The following is a 16149-nucleotide window of genomic DNA, read 5'->3' as shown; positions in this document are numbered from 1 at the left end:
CTCTTCCCCTTCTCTCCCTCCTCTGTCCACCGTCCCTCTTCCCCGCTGCCGGCCTTTCCCTTCCCCTCCCGCTTTCCTCCACAGCCCGATCTCCCTCCCTACCCTTTCTCATGCCCTGCTAGCCCTCCTCTCTTCCCATCGCCCCTTTCCTTCTTTCCCCGCAGCCGCGGGGCTCGGGGCGCCGGAGAATAAAGCCCAGAGGGCCGGAGCCCGGCGCCCCGGGCCCTGGCTGGAGCCCCTTGGCAGTGTCCCCGTGCTGTTCACGAGTGGGTGGACACACGGGACAGCGCCGGGGCTCCGGCTTTCTCCGCATCACGCGGGGCCCCCTCGTTAGGAGGAGGACCCGGAGTGGGGGGTGCGGGTTCGGGGGGCCCCACCTCCGGAGGGTGTCCGGGGTGGGGGGGGGAGGGTTAGGGTTCGGGGCCCCTCATTAGGAGGGGGTCCGGGGTGGGGGGGGTTAGGAAGGGCCCCCTCATTAGGAGGGGGTCCGGGGTGGGGGGTTGGGAAGGGCCCCCTCATTAGGAGGGGGTCCGGGGTGGGGGGTTGGGAAGGGCCCCCTCATTAGGAGGGGGTCCGGGGTGGGGGGGGTTAGGAAGGGCCCCCTCATTAGGAGGGGGTCCGGGGTGGGGGGTTGGGAAGGGCCCCCTCCGGAGGGGGGGGCCCCGGGGGGGGGGGGGGGGCGAAGCGGGCCCCCTCCGGAGGGGGGGGTCCGGGGGAGGGGGGCGGGGCGGAGGGGGGGGCCTTCCCCCCTCCAGTCCCCGGCCCCTCCCCAGGACCCCCTCCTCCGGACGGGGTTCGCCCGGCCCCCTCCCGGGGACCCCCTCCTCCGGACCGGGGCCCGGGGGGGAGGGTGGGGGTGGGTGGCGGGGGGGGAGCAGAGGGGGGGAATGTAACTGCAGCGTGAACGGACAGTGAAAAAAACACAGTGACAAACACAGACACACGTGCGGCCCTCCCCGCCCCCTCCCCCCGGTCCGGAGGAGGGGGTCCCCGGGAGGGGGCCGGGGCGAACCCCGTCCGGAGGAGGGGGTCCCGGGGAGGGGGGCGGGGACTGGAGGGGGGAAGGCCCCCCCTCCGCCCCGCCCCCCTCCCCCGGACCCCCCCCTCCGGAGGGGGTCTGCCCCGCCCCCCCCGGGACCCCCTCCTCCGGAGGGGGCCCTTCCTAACCCCCCCCTCCCCCCAGGACCCCCTCCTAAAGAGGGGGCCCCCGAACCCAAAACCCCCCTCCCCACCCAGGACCCCCTCCGGAGGAGGGGGCCCTCCCTGACCCCCAGCCCGACCCCCCCAGTGTGATGTAGGGAAAGCCGGAGCCCCGGCAGTGTCGGGCGGTGTGTTGGACTGGAATGGGGGGACCCGCAGAGCGGGCCCGGCCCCGTGTGGGGACCCCAGCGAGGGCGTGGGGCGCCGGGCTCCGGCCCTCTGGGCTTTATTCTCCGGCGCCCCGAGCCCCGCGGCTGCGGGGAAAGAAGGAGAGCGGAATGGAGAACGAGAAAAGGGGAGCAGAGGGGTAGTCGAGGGGAAGGTGAGAAGGACAGTGGGCAGGTGGGGAGAGGTCGGGGTGTGCAGGGCAGCCGGGGAGGGGGCTGGGGGGAAGGCAGGGTGGAGCGAGGAAAGGAAGGTTGAAGGCAGGTTTGGGGAAGGAGGTGGAAGGTGTGGGGGAAGGTATCACGGAAAGGGGGCAGAAGGAGCCGGGGTGTGGGGGGGAAGGAAGAGTGAAGGAAGAAGCAGGAGGATTAAAAGCAGGTGGGCAGAGACTGGGTGGGGGAAGGGGAGCGGGGGAAGGGGAGCAGGGAGAGGGGGCACGGGGGAACCCGGTTGGGGAGGGAAGGAAGAGGGAGAGGATAGAGGAACAGGGGAGGGTTGGGGTGAGTAGGGGAATAGAGAGGGAGGATAGGGAAGGGGGGGTAGGGGGGGACCGCCCCGGGGGGAGGGAGGGGAGGGCTAGGGGGGAGAGGGAGGGGGGGTTGGGGGGGAGGGTGTAGGGGGTGGGGGAGGGGAGGAAGGAAGTGTAGAAAGGAGAGGTGTAGAGAAAAAGAAATACAAAAGAACAGACACGCAGAAGAAAAGAAATACAGAGAAAAAGAGATATAGGCCCCGGCCCGGCCGCAGCCTCCCGCACCGAGCGCCGAGGAGCAAATGGCTCCGCCGGGCCCTCCCCGCGGTTTAAATCCCCCACGGCCCCGCCCCGCGCAGCCGCGCTGGGGCCCCGCGCACCTGTGCGCACACCTGTGCCGGCCCCGCCCCCCGGGCCCCGCCCCCCTCCGCGCCCGTAAATGCCGGCGGATCCGCGCCCGCTCCGTTTGGCGCGGGGATGCTCGTGTCAGGCTGCGGCGGGACCATCGCTCGGAGCGCCGTGCGGAGATCCGGATCGGGGGCTGCTCCCGGCGCTGTGCGGTGTCCAAGGCACTCAGGTGGGACCGGGATCAGGATCTCGGCCCGGGGGTTCGGGTCCTGGTCCTGCCGGTGTCTGGCTCCGGGAGCCGGGTAGAGCCGCTTCTTCCTCGGCGGGCAGGCTGTGGGTGCCAGGGCCGGAGGATCGAGGAGAGATTGGGGCTGGGATCGGGAACGGCATCGCCGAGGGCGGGAAGAGCCGCTCCGGGACGGGCGCTGTCGCTGCGGCCGGCGCGGGGGGCCGGGGCCGCGCTCCCGCTGCGGCCGGCGCGGGGAGCCGGGCCCGCCAGGAGGACGGCGCTTCCCTAGAGCAGGCGCTGGATCGTGGCTGGAAGCGGGCGGGGCAGGGGGACCGCCCGTGCCGGCCCCGGGACCCCATCGGCACCGCCGCTCCCTCAGCGCCGCCTCCCGCCCCACGGGCGGACACGGAGCCGCGCCACAGCCCTCGTGGGATGCCGAGCCCCGGTAGCCCCGTGGCCACCGCGCTCCCCTGCGAGAGGCAGCGCCCACCTCCACCTCCCTCGTGCCCGCATCCCCCGCCGAACGAGCGGGGCTGCAGCGCCGTGGCCGGGAGCAGCCGCTCCGCTGGGGCCGCTGCTCCCGCTCCGCTGGTGCCCGGTGCGGGGCTGGAGGAGGCCAGAAGCCCCCGAAAGGCAGGCAGCACCTCCTGTGCTTGGGGTCTGCAGGGGAGGAGCTGCCCGTGGCATGCAGAGGGCGTGGGCACTGGGGTACCGGACAGCACGGACACAGCTAAAAGGCTGCCTGCGGCTCCTCGGCCAGGGGCTGCTCTGAACAGGCACGCAGGGATGCTTCAGCCCAGACAGATGCCACTGACAGCCCAGAAGGACCCCGAGGAATGGCTGGCATTACCTGGGAATGGAGGCACGGGCCATTCGCTGAGGGGCTCAGACAGCAAATCCTGTCTCTGACCACCCACACAAGCTGCCAGGTATGTCCCGGCCACCCCGAATCGCTTCCCTCTTTTCCAGCCTGAGGCCATCGTCCGCCAGCAGGACTTAAGCCAAGGCACTCTTCCTTCACAGATATTAAATCCCAAGCAATGGGTCTCGGAGATACCTTAAAATCAGAGGTTTGAATGGGATGATGTTTGGAATTTTCCAGGGAGCCAGCTGGAAGTGCAGAAGCAATGGAAAAGTTTTGCAGGTGAGTCCCACTGGAGGTGTGCTGAAGGCAGGGATGCGCATCCCTTTCCTGAGGGAAAAGGACATGCAGAGGCCACTGCTGAGGCTCTGAAAGGAGCTGAGCTTCTGCAGGGAGATGTGTCCTCCCCTGGGCTCAGGGGCTGCCTCAGCACAGGCCAGGAGCACATCCAGCCACTGCCTTGTCCTGCTTTAAAATATCAACTGGAGCCTGAGCTCCGGGGGGGTGAAATCGGCTGAATTCCAGGGAACTCTGTCAAGTGACCCCGGGGACATCAGTGGGGCTGGGGGATGAGGGTTTTAAATAGCAAGTTCTATGGAATACAGACCTGTCCTTGTCCCGATCCCACTGAGCTTCCCTGGAACCTCTGCTGGTTCCTGACACAGCTGGTATTAGAGTCGCAGCTCTGCATGGCAATTTTTACTCTCCACGAGGCACTGTCAGGTTATTCCAGCAGGAATTCAGCAGGGAATTTGGGGCTGTGGGTATAATTAATCTGAACTAGCAAAGCTGATACTAAACCCCAAATCTGGGCACCACACAGAGAACAACCTTCCTGCTAAAGCCCCTGGGCTGGGAAATTTCAGCAGCCAAATGTATGGAATGATCTTAAATCCCAGCAGCCAGCATTCCCCAGAGGGACAATCCAAGTGCCAGGGTGGGAGCTCGTGTCCTTCCCTGCTGCTGGTGGGACAAATTCCCCTCGGCACAGGCACAGTCAGCCCGGCGGGGCGGGAGCTGGGAGCAGGAGGGGCAGGAGCACGGATGGGAGATGAGGCTGCTGGAATGTCACCTGAATCAGCTGAACACCTCCTTTCCCTGCAGAAGCTGGAGCCAAAGCAGCTCCCACCTGGCCAGGCTGGTGGGCAGCCACTGGATCCGCTCTGGGGGAAAACACCCTGCCCGTGCCAGAAGCTCTGACTCTGCTTTTTCTCCCAGCTCCTGAGCAGTGTCAGGGCCACCGTGAGGGAGTTCCAACCCAAAAAAGCCCCACAGCCCACAGAGTGAATGATCCCAACAGAGAAACGCAGTGTTGTAATAAAAAATGTAGAACGCTGTTAAAAAGGCTATGACAACGCTCTAATGGGGTTCCCAGGAACCTTCTGGTTTGCCCTTGGTTGTGTTTTTATGTGTTTTTAGTCCCTCAATGGGTAGCTTGTAGAATTTATTCTGGGACTTAGAGGTTGAGCAGGGCTGGCTTTGGATTGACCTTCACCTCTGGTGCCACTTTGTGCAAACACAGCTTGGGTGAACTCATGACCTCAGATTTTCCCTCCAAAATATCCCTTACTTATTTCCCTGCAGACACACTCAGATTTTGCCCCAGACTGCCCACTCCTCACCTCCACCTGCCTGCACAGTGCCCTTTCTGTTCCCCACAGGTGCCCTGGTGACACCAGGGAGGTCCCTTTGCCTTTCTCCTGCCCCTTTCCAGCCCGAGGCCGCTCCTCTGCCCCTGTCCCCCACAGTGGAGCACAAAAGGGGAAAGGCTCCAGAAAACATTTCTGCAATTAATTATCAATTATTTCCAATTCGCCAGTGAGAAGAACATGAACTCGCAGCCCTCAAGGCCCTGATGGGTTCCTGCAGTGAGAGCCCAGTGCGTGTCCACAGAGGTAAGTGCAGCATCTGAAAGGAAAAAAACACAGGAGAAAAACGTGATTTATTTTGCTTCAAAGTTATTTCAAGTTCTTAAAGCCCAACCAACTTTTGGTCTTGATTTTGGCTGGGTGAAACATGAGCAATGGGCAGAGGCCATGCCATTGATGTGGATGTGCGTGATGTTTTCTGGGGCAGAAAAAGCAGATGAAGCTCACCTTATGTCAAGCAGTTATTAAAAAAGATTTATAACTCTTTAAACATGACACCCTTTAATTACCATAGTGCTTCTTCCATGATTTTAACTAATTCTCAGTGTATTTTACAAAACTTAAAATAACACCTCCTCCTTCACAGGCTCATAGAACATTAGACAGAAAGTCCTAATGCCAGTCTCGCGCTTACACCTCTAACAAGACACCCTCCCCATAACCAAACAAAAAATCAAAATAACGTACCAAAAGTAGTCCTTACTAACATTAAAAATACAACTCAACCATATCCACAAAACCCTCAATTTATTTCCTCTGAACACCAAATTCTCTTCAAATTCTAAATCAAAAACTTTTAAAAAAATAACAAAAACCATCAAAACATACTTCAGATATAAAAAACCTAAACATGTAAATAAATATTACTCAAAGCCCACAAAAAATATAAAACAATCTAATCAATATCCTAAATTTTAAAAAAACCTCACTATACAAATTAGTACCATTCTAAATATAACATAAATAAAAGTTTTTACCAAGAAACATATCTCCCAAAAAATAAAAACACCATGTAAAGATAAAAGTAATAATCATAACAATCTAAAATTTCTCCAAAACCAAAATACTTAAAAACTGACAATATTTATAAATAATAACCTTCAATAAGTTAACTATTAATAAAATCAAACAAAATTAAATTTCAGTACCTTTAGGTTTAAATAAAGTTCTTAAATTTCATTTAATCACTTTAATATTCTATTAAAATTAAGTTTATTATTCCTTACTATCAGAATTCATTTATTCTAAATTTAAATGTTATTTAATGTAATGTCTCCTAAATTTTATTAAAAACCATTTATCTAAAGTATATAGTTAATTTTCTTAAAAAATAAATCAACTAAAATTAAAACAACTGAAATACAACACTAACACCTATTCATAAGTAAAAAAAAAATACAGTTTATTACATCATCAATTTAATCAAAAATTCTAGTCTTCATTACAATCTCTACTATTTTTATCTTTTATAAATAACACCAAAAATAGTATTTACTATTAATAATATGGTATTTAAAAATTTTTACTCTATTTCCTTAATATATAGATATTTTTAAAAAGTTTTCTTAACTTCTTCAAACACTTACCACTAATATGCAAAATTATATAATATAAATATTTTTAATAATAAACATTATTTATAAAATATTTTTGTAATATTTACAACCAGTTTTTATATACTTTACCATCACTTTATATAATTATATAAAAACCACATATGATTTCTAAATCATACTTTTTTTATTCTCTTTTTATACATCTCTTAAACCAAGTTAAGTCCATAATTTAACCTAATGTTCTCATAATTTTAGATATTTTTCAAAATTAAAAAAAAAAGAAAAATTAAACTTCATTAAAAACCTCCTCCAAACTGTTAATCTTGTCACTTTACTCAGTTATTATTACAAAAACACGTCAATAAAAAATCTAACTAGAGCATTAATTTATTTTTCTAAGTTTCACACTAAGTAATCAATCTCTCATACATTTCCTCCACCTTCACACTCTCAATATCCAAATCCAAACTCACAATCCTGTCTATAACCACTTTCAAATCTTTAAAAAAATTCACTCTATTCAAAACATCTCTATTCTAAAAAAACTTCTAAAAAAATCCAATTATTAAATAACATAATTCATCTTTAATCCTAAAATTTTTACTCATTACTACTATTTTTAAAGACATAATATAAAAACACATTAAGTAACATCCATCAATTAAAGTTTAAACTATAACTAAACCCTAACTCTACCTAAATAAAATAATTAACCACAAACCCAAATATTTTCTACATCAAAAATAAAATTCAAATCATTATCCAAACATAATTATCCAACCTTCCACTAATTTAACATTTATCAACTGTTATAAACTCTAAAATAATATACAACATTTTAATACTTACTAATTATAAAATTTCACATATGTTGCTAATTATAGATATTATCTAAATAATCCCTAATTAGTACCAATTTCTTCTTTACTACATACATTATTTTACTCTTAAATTTCTTCATGCTTATAACTAAAGAATTATAATAATAACAACTTAGATCATTATCTTGCAAATCTCTATACAATTTTATAAAACAAAACTTACCAATACTTTATTTCTCATACCAAAACATAAAGTTTACTTATATCTCAACAAATACAAAAACCCAAGTAAATTTCAATAAGAAACCTAAAACCATATTACACAAAAAAGGCACTAACCACTCCACAAATAAAAAAACAATGTAAATACAAACAAAATTACACAATGTAAATACAAATGTAAATTACACAAATGCAAATTACACAAAACTTCCAACTTACACCTAACATCTTGTATTATTACACCCACAAAAAACAATAATCTTTAAGTTTCTTTTTAAATATAAAAATCAATATTATAATATTCTTATTATTCAATAACTTAAAAATATAAAATTTTATCAAATATTATACTTGTAGGCTATTTACTGTATTTACTTTTAATTATACCACTTTACCAATTAACCAACTTAAAGAAACATTTAAGTAACTTTAGTTAAAGTTTCAAGTTTAAATACTTGATAAATACTTTGTATTTATCTATCACTACTCAAAAAAATCCATTCTTTATTTACTTAATATACCAATAAAAAACATTACAAATAATCCATGTAATTTTAAAAACCCTTACATTATTAACTCTTAATCTAAAAATAATTACCAATTAAATTAATTACCAATTAAAATATTAAAAAATCATTTATTCATCAATACTAATCAAAACATAAAAATAATTTTAAGCCTTGAAATTTTAAAAAAGAATTCTAGTATCACTTTTTATACCACCTATTACTTCTACAACACTAAAACAGTTAATTCAATTAAAATATTATCTAAATAAAGAATCTAATACTACATCCCTTACATTAAATAACTTTTTAACAAATATCAAAAATATTAAACACGCAGTTTTACAAAAAAACAACAATAAATTTTCTTTTATTAACACAAAAACATAAATATCAAAGTTTAAATAAAAAGTATAAATTTATCTAATCACTCAAAATCTATTTCTAAAAATATACAACTTTAAGAAATATCAGAAATAATAATAAATATTAAAACTTAATTTAATAAATTAAATGTAATAACAATTACAAATCTTATAACAAAATTATACATTTTAATTATTATAATAATAATAATACTCATAACACCTTATTTATGTTAATATATACAACAAATGCTTAACAAATCCATTAATAATTTTTTTTTTACTACAGAGAGAGAGGGGAGACGTGGGAATCAGAAAACCAGAAACCTCCACAGGCACTGAAAGATTTGATCTGCAGCCGTGGGAGAAGCTTGGATTGATGTAAAAATACAACACACAGACATTAAGCAGAAAAAGAATAAAATAACTTACGTTTCTACGGTTTTAAGTAAGAGTATGCTCCGCAAAAATCACAGGCATTACAAAGCCCTTTTATTTACAGGAGTCTTGAATACACAAAATATGAATGCACATTCACGTCCCTGTCGCTTCCTCTGCTAATTGGCAAATGGCAATTAAGCATGCGTAGCTTTGTTCCCTGAGATGTCGGGGGTCCATTCTGGGGAGGGGTCTCCAAAAGAAGAAGTAAAATAAGTCTTCCTCTTTCTGACCCTTCTACCTCTTCAATGCAGAGGTGACAAATGAAACCTTGTGGTTCTCCTGTGTTCAATGGATTCCTCAAGCATGGGAAGACTGCAGCTGCTTTTGTGTCCCTGAAATCTGTTTATCACATTCTGTTTCTCATGATGAGCACAGCTAGCCAAACATAAAATTGACAAGCAGTGAGTTACTAGATCCTGGATATCTTATCTAAGATCCAGCTGCTGTTACCATCTATCTGCTTCTGCTAACTCAGCAACATCTAATTGAACCATCATCTGAACTTTCCCGAAATTCTTAATTCTTCAAAACTAATGTCCCACCTTGGACAGCAGGGCTCTCTCTGTGTCAGGTTAGGGTTCGGGGCCTCGGGCCCTGCAGGGAGCTCCGGCACGGACAGCCTGAAAGCAGAGCAGATCCATGGGGACAGCTGGGGACAGCAGTGAGCAGAGCCCACCAGCCACCCTCTGGGGCTGGCTCTTCCTTTTAGCACACAGACCACACCAAACGTGGCATTTGCAGAGCTCAGACTCGTCACCACCAACGCTGGCTCTGATCTAGCTCTCAGGGTGACCAGTACGTCCTCCCCAAAAACCACAGGAATTAGAGTTTTGTGCTGGCTTTACAGACTTTGTGTCAGCTCTGCAAAAATAAATCCCAGCAAGTCCCTGCTCTCCAGAGCGCCAGTCCGCAGTGATCTCCACTTCCCTGGAAAACCTGCTCCAGCCCCGCGCTGTACCAAGGTGAGCACAAGTCTGGAGAGGTCAGAACCCTCACCTGGACAGCTGCACTAGGAGCGAGATCCAGCTACAAATGGAATTCTGGAAACAGCCTCCAAAATGTTCCATAATCATACCTTTAAAATGGCTCCACAGGGCAACAGCTCCAGCACCAGACCAGTCAGTGCCTGCACGAGTCCTTGTGCCAGCCCTGGCTCACTGGAAAGCACAATAAACCAGTTTGCAGAATTCCTGATCCAAGCCCTCACCTCTCCTGCCCAGCACTGAGGGAAATCCGACACAGTATTAGTCAGTAACCTTTGCTGAGAGCAGACATCACACCCCAGTCCTCCAGGCTTGGCACGATTCTGCAGTGAACAGACCCAGCTTCTAGCCCATAACCTAAATTTCTGTCAGCTTTTGTTAGAAAGATACTGGAGAGTAAATCATACAACAGGTTTAAAACATTGCACAAGGAATAACAGGCCCAGACAAAACCAAACCACTCCCATCCCTGCTCCACCCCATTTCTCCCAATTTTGGGAGAAATATTGACATAGTTTGTGAATACTCCCCTTCCCCGCTACAAAGTCCCTCACTGCACGTCCCTGGAGAGGATTCGCTCCATTTTTTGTGCCCAGCAGCACCTCTGCAGCACAAATCCCATTTCTCACAGACACAAACTGAGCAGAACCAAGGCAGTGTTCCCAGCAGCGGATGCAATTCCGAGCTCCCTGGATTGCTCGTGCAAGCACTCACAGCAATCTCGCCTCAGCCCAGACTCTCAGTGCTCAGAGGGAAGCACAGCCCGATGGGACACAGCTCTGGCACCCCATTCCCCCCTGCTCCTGCTGGCCTGGAAAGCCACAGACAAACCCAGTCCCTCAGACCTTGCATCCTTGAACCCCAGGAGAGCAGGAGCTGTACCCGGATGCCAGTGCCCTGCACGGCTGCGCTGACACAAGCACAGGCTGATCACTGCCCAGCACCATCCCTCATTTTCCTCCCACTGCTCCCAAATCCTCCCGGCCCTCCCCCTGCAGCTCCTGCCCCAGCCCAAGCAGAGGCTGTCACCCAGCCCTGCAGCAGCTGGCAGAGCTGGGAATACAGCTGGGAATATGAGAGCTCCCAAACCCCCAGGCCAGTCCTTAGGTGCACAAAAAACACCCAACCTGCCCCTCTGGGCACAGCCAAACACCACAACCCCATCATCCCCAAGGAACTCTGGCATTTCCCTCTTCCCTGCTGCCCTTTTCCAGCACACACGGGTAGGGCTGGGCCGTCAGAAATGGCATTCCCTGAGCAGTAAATCCCCGCAGAGAGGAAAAGAGGAACCCTGCATCCCTCTGACTTACCCCGCAGCGTGGGCAGGACCAGGAGCCCTCCAGTGCAGACCTGCAGACCCCTCTTGGCTTTGGCTGCTTTAACATCGAAGCTTCTGGCAAAGATGGGAGGAGTTTAATGATTTTTCCTGTCCTGAAAGAGAGGAGGAAAAGAAAATTAAGTCCACTGTGGATGTCAAAGGATGCTGGCTTTCACACTTCTGCTATGGGGTTTTATCCCAGAGAGATGACACCAATTCAAATATAAAAGTGCCCTTTACCAGCATTTTTATTCCTAACTATTTCAGACATTAAAAGGAAGCTCATTTTTCTTATTGCATTCTTAGCCTAATTTTAATATAACCATTTTCATCCCAGACCCCACTTGTCAGTCATTCAGTCCGTTCCCATTGGACTTTATACAAAGGAAGGGACACCTGGGTTGCTGTATCACAAGAAATCACAAAGAGAAACCTGTCCAAAACCTCACAGAGAAAGGTTTCAAGGCACTCTGGAGCACAGACAGCTGTTCATGCCTTGTCAGGCCACACCATTTCTGTCACATCCACCCGAGCTGTGCAGGCGAGGCAAAGGCTGCCCTTCCTCCTAAGGAACACTATCCGAGACCACAGAGAGCCGTCCTGGGTGAAATGAATGAAATGAAAGTGCTTTCTGACAGAAAATGAGTGTCTGTAATCAGAACTTCCGGACAAATTTAGTAACACCACTCTCATATGATAAATACAGGCCATGCCCATCCTCCCACCCCAGGTGCAAACAGGAAGGAGAACTACAGGAAAAGCAGGAAGACAGAGTCCCTTATTTGGATATATTTCCTGAAGGCTCTTCTGCATTGTGCTCTTTGTGTTCTTTAAAAGAACGGATTGCTGCTAGAAGAATCTCAGGCCCATATTTTATCAGCCACAGCCAGGACAAGCTGAGCTACAGCTGGACAGCCAGGGAGATGCAGGAGCTTGGCACACTGAGGATAAGAGCAGGGGAAGCAGGGGAGGTGTGGGGGGAGACCTGGAGAAGTGAAGGAACAGGCATTTTCTTGTTTAGATTCATCAGTGCTGGGAGCTTGGGAAAGGCATGGTGCTGGATGCATCACAGACATAGTGCCCCTGGTTTGGTTGTTTTCCTCTGCTCCTAAGCTTTGGCTTCACCCCCTCTCCAGAGGAGCGGGGAATTCCTCCAGAGTAAGAGGGAGTCTGGTCCCACTCCAGGGATGTGTCCAGCAAAGGAGGGGAGTTGTTTAGAGTAGCTGACCAGTGTTTTTGTTGCACACAAAACCCAAACCAAACAAACACTGAAATGGACCACACTGAGCTGCAACACAAAGTGTTCCCAGCAGGCAGAGGCCAGAGGAGCACACAGGACCAAGAAGTACCACTTCACTTGGTTCTTCTGCTCACATGCGTGTTCATTCTGCTTCGCTTCACAGCTGCTATTCTGACAAGTCCATTTCCATTTTCAGAAGCCTGTGCCATGTGCAGCTGAGGCTGCAAATCCTCACTCAGGGTTTCCACGTCACACCTGGATTTGCCAGGAAGCACGTGCACACACCTATGCCCATTTCTGTGATATGTCAGTCAGGAGTCATGTAACCCAGCAACTTGCTCCTCACTGCACCACTCAGAAATACATTAAAAAGCCAGAAAAAATAACCCCAACCAAACAACAACCCACAAAAGAGAGAGCTTAGCGCAGCACCATCTTAATGTTCTGCTCAGTGATGGAGAGAAAGCAGGAGGTAAGCTGTTCTTCCAGCACTCCCAGTTCTGGACCAAGAAACAGCCAATCTTGCCCTCAGCTGCAGCTTCCCTCCTGGCTTCAGCTGTGCCCTGACTTCTGAGGGACCAGAGGCACCACACAACCCAAAACTGTCAGCACCCACACCCGCCACTGGCACGGACATCTTCATGTTCCACCTTTGGCCAAACAAACCCCGGGATGTTTCTGCTTTCCTGACAGACGTGGCAAATTTCCTTTACACTTACCGAGGCAACAGACACCCTGCGTGGCTCCGGGGTCAGATCTCCTTTGGCACAAAAACCCGAGAGAAGACTGGAGGGCACACTCCAACAGCAAATTGAAATCCCGGATAGGCAATGAAGGCCTGCTTCTGGCCGGCTCCTTTTGGCTTTTGGGGCACAAGAAAGGCTTTTAGACCGTTTGCATCCACATGAAAAGCCCACACTGAGCACTTGGTTTTAAAGATGTTGCACTTAATATTACAGACACAGAATTGCTCTGGGATTTGGCATTTCCTTCACCCACACAAACACATTAAAATAATTAAGTGCAGAGTCCTGAAGTTCAGTTATTCCAATTCTGTTTTGGTAGGGTCACTTGACATACCAAAACCCACAGCAATACGTAAAAAAAAGAAAAGCTACTTCCCCCCTCACTTCAATTTTCCAGTTTAGGGGTCCTCTTAACAACAGGTTAAAGAAAAGAAGAAGAAAAGCCCAAGACCTACCATCACCTACTGTACCAACCACCTGTTTTCCATAGATTTTCATTACACCTGATGGCTTTTCTAAGAAAATAAATTTGTATGTGTAAAAACCCGTCCAGTAGGCAGGTGTTTCTGAGCCCACACCTCGCAGGTAAAAGACCAGAGGAGAAGTGGCACAGAGGGATCCAAAAGTGTCCAGGAGAGGTTCAAGCTGATGTATTTGGGCCGGATTATTTGAACCCAAAGTGCTTTGCAGCTGCCCCAAGCCTGGAGTTTGCAGAAACAAAATGAGCTCTCCCTCCTGCCTCATTTTCTGCCCTTTGTGACCAGGGGAGAATCACACAATGCGAATGATAGCAGAGAAATGGTGAGACCTGTCCAGTGCCCCCAGGAGGGCTGGCACCAGGGCTCATTCCCTCCTCTGGCTGATGAAACTTAAACCCAGCTGTTCTGGGATTTAAGGAGCAAAGCCCAGCTTTGCCACTTGCTGTTCCACTCGCTCTCACATTTGCACAGCAGGAATATTGCTGTGTTCTGTGTCACGCCCCAAAGCAGCAGCCCTGGGAGTGCTGCTGGAACCCAGAACACCTTCCTCTTCTCAGACACCAACCTGACTAGTCAGCCCCACACTCCTCCAAGGTCAGAAAAACCACAAACCACTAAAAAATGGCTATTTTATACCGAACAGGACCCATTTCAGAGGTCAAACTTCCCACGCTGCATTCCTGAGCAATTCCCAAGGCTTTCTGACACAAAAGTAGAACTTTGCACATGGAGGACCACTTACCTTATAAAAATATCCTCCCTAAAACTTCCCAGGTAAAAGCCCAGGCATCTGTAACACCCTCAGTAACACATTCCACATAAAACATCTTCTCCTGGGACATTCCAGCCCAGCTTTCCTCCAAGATTCCAACTTCAGCACAGCTCTTATCTGTAACTTAGGGAATCCAAGCCGCAGCAGCCCCAGGAGGAAAAACATGGGATTTGGTGGGACCAAGGGATGGAGGAGCTGCCTTGTCCCAGCTCTGCCTCCTCTGCCAGCAGCAGGGGAGATGCAGCTCTCAACCATCACTTCAGTTCAACCTTACAATAATCACCTGGCAACACTATTAACCCTGAAGTCCAGTGCATCATCTGTGTGCTATCTGGGGAAGTTCAGTCGGTCCCTGTGGGACAAAACCTGTTTTGGGCCGAAGAGCTGACACTGATCCCTGCTAGCTGAACTATCCAGCTGTAGGATCAACGTTCAGACTAAACATTGGGTCCTGAAGGGCAGAGTTTGTAACACCCTGTAAAACCCCAGGGGAAAGCCAGGCTCAAAAGGCATCCCCCGCTGCCTCCAGCACCTGCTGCTGGAAACGCTGGCAGGACTCGGTACAGATGGGATTGAACCTTCACAGAGCTCTGTCCCGTGGGACCGAGGGTGCCAGACCAGAGAGACTGATGGGAATATGACAAAAGCTTCATTTAAATGCACACTGATGAGACTGAAAACCCTACCCATGTGGGTAATGAATTCCATGTGGGAAATGGATTTGTAGAGAATTCTCCAAGCTTGACAGAAGGTTCACAGAGTGTGTATCTGTATGCAAACTTTGAGATAAGAAATGCTGACTTAGAAATGCCATGGAACAGGACATTGAGAGAGATAAATCTTCCTCACACAAAGCACCAATTAATCAGATTATGCCCTTTTCTGACTCAGAAATAAGGCAACTGAGAGGTGTTTTAAAAACTTTTATTCCATTTTCAGTCTCACATGAAGGGTGAGACAATACAGATGTTAGAATTCACGCCATCACAATCAGAAGCCAACTATTTCCTAATTACAATGCATTATAAACATTTATTGGCCTATCAGCTTTTGCTACACCATGCTGTAGATGCCTTAAAATCAATCATCTAAAACTAACCCTCTTGGGTCCTACTACAGTGCATCTTTCATAGTTCTATTTCTCTAAAGTATCTAGTCTTATTTACCAAGTCATCCTTTAAAACTTGTTTCTAGCTCCCTTTCTCTCTCAACCACATCCTATTCCATAACATTTCTAAGTCAGCATTTCTTATCTCAAAATTTCCATGCAGCTAGATACTATGTAAACCTTCTGTAGAACTCTGAAAATTTTCTACAAGTCCATTTCCCACAGCGGAACTGCTCCCTGCCCAGCACAGGAGCTGTTAAATGCTGTTGCTGGGCACAGGGTCTGAAGGAACACTGGAGCTGTGACATTAAAGCCAGCAAAAGCAATTACTAAGTAGAAGGAGATCCTCACCTGGTCCAAGATCTGAATGTCTGTGGCTCATCCTCACGGGGTGACCCTGCTCCAGGGAGGAATCTCCACACAGCCCCCAAGACCTGGGGTGAGACACTGCCCTACCAGCAGAAGACAAGGGGTTAATGGAGCTTTTTGGACACCTTCTGTCCTCAGAGTGGTTTGACAAAACATCCATCAATGGGGATCTTTAATAAAGAGAGCTTGTACCTATGCTTGCAATAGGTTTTCGTATGTTATTTCCTCAAAGTCTCTGTTTTAATATTAAAAGTATTTAAACAAGATTTAACATGAGCTCTGCACCCTGCCGTGCTCCAAG

At 48.3% G+C, this 16149-nt stretch overlaps 1 protein-coding gene and 1 long non-coding RNA gene across 4 annotated transcripts; one reads left to right on the top strand and one right to left on the bottom strand.

Moving 5' to 3' along the window:
- The first annotated feature begins 1996 nt into the window (after positions 1-1996).
- Positions 1997-9784, top strand: LOC137469732 (spidroin-2-like). 3 transcript variants are annotated; one of them, XR_010996663.1, is made up of 4 exons: positions 1997-3340; positions 3435-3555; positions 5093-5168; positions 9681-9784. XR_010996663.1 is itself a non-coding variant. In XM_068182761.1 (2 exons), exon 1 carries the CDS (start codon positions 2274-2276, stop codon positions 3318-3320), a length of 1047 nt encoding a protein of 348 aa, XP_068038862.1. In that variant the 5' UTR covers positions 1997-2273; the 3' UTR covers positions 3321-3340; positions 3435-4525. The 3 variants fall into 3 exon arrangements, 1 of the variants encoding a protein (XP_068038862.1); XR_010996662.1 differs by lacking the exon at positions 9681-9784 and adding an exon at positions 8682-9661; XM_068182761.1 differs by lacking the exons at positions 5093-5168; positions 9681-9784 and having other exon boundaries at positions 3435-4525.
- Positions 9785-9866: 82 nt separating this feature from the next.
- On the bottom strand, positions 9867-16149 carry LOC137469733 (uncharacterized). Its single transcript, XR_010996664.1, has 3 exons — positions 15831-16149; positions 11127-11247; positions 9867-9990 (listed from the first exon to the last, which is right to left on the bottom strand). It is a non-coding gene; the product is annotated as an uncharacterized lncRNA (long non-coding RNA).

The sequence above is a fragment of the Anomalospiza imberbis genome, chromosome 2, assembly GCF_031753505.1.
Source record: "Anomalospiza imberbis isolate Cuckoo-Finch-1a 21T00152 chromosome 2, ASM3175350v1, whole genome shotgun sequence".
In the NCBI taxonomy this organism is placed as follows: Eukaryota; Metazoa; Chordata; class Aves; order Passeriformes; family Viduidae; genus Anomalospiza; species Anomalospiza imberbis.
The sequence above is the reverse complement of the archived record's forward strand: the minus strand, read 5'-3'. Positions and strand labels throughout refer to the sequence as shown.

What these genes read in the sequence shown, in the direction of transcription:
- LOC137469732 (XM_068182761.1), top strand. Translation starts at nt 2,274, where the DNA reads ATGCCGGCGGATCCGCGCCCGCTCCGTTTGGCGCGGGGATGCTCGTGT.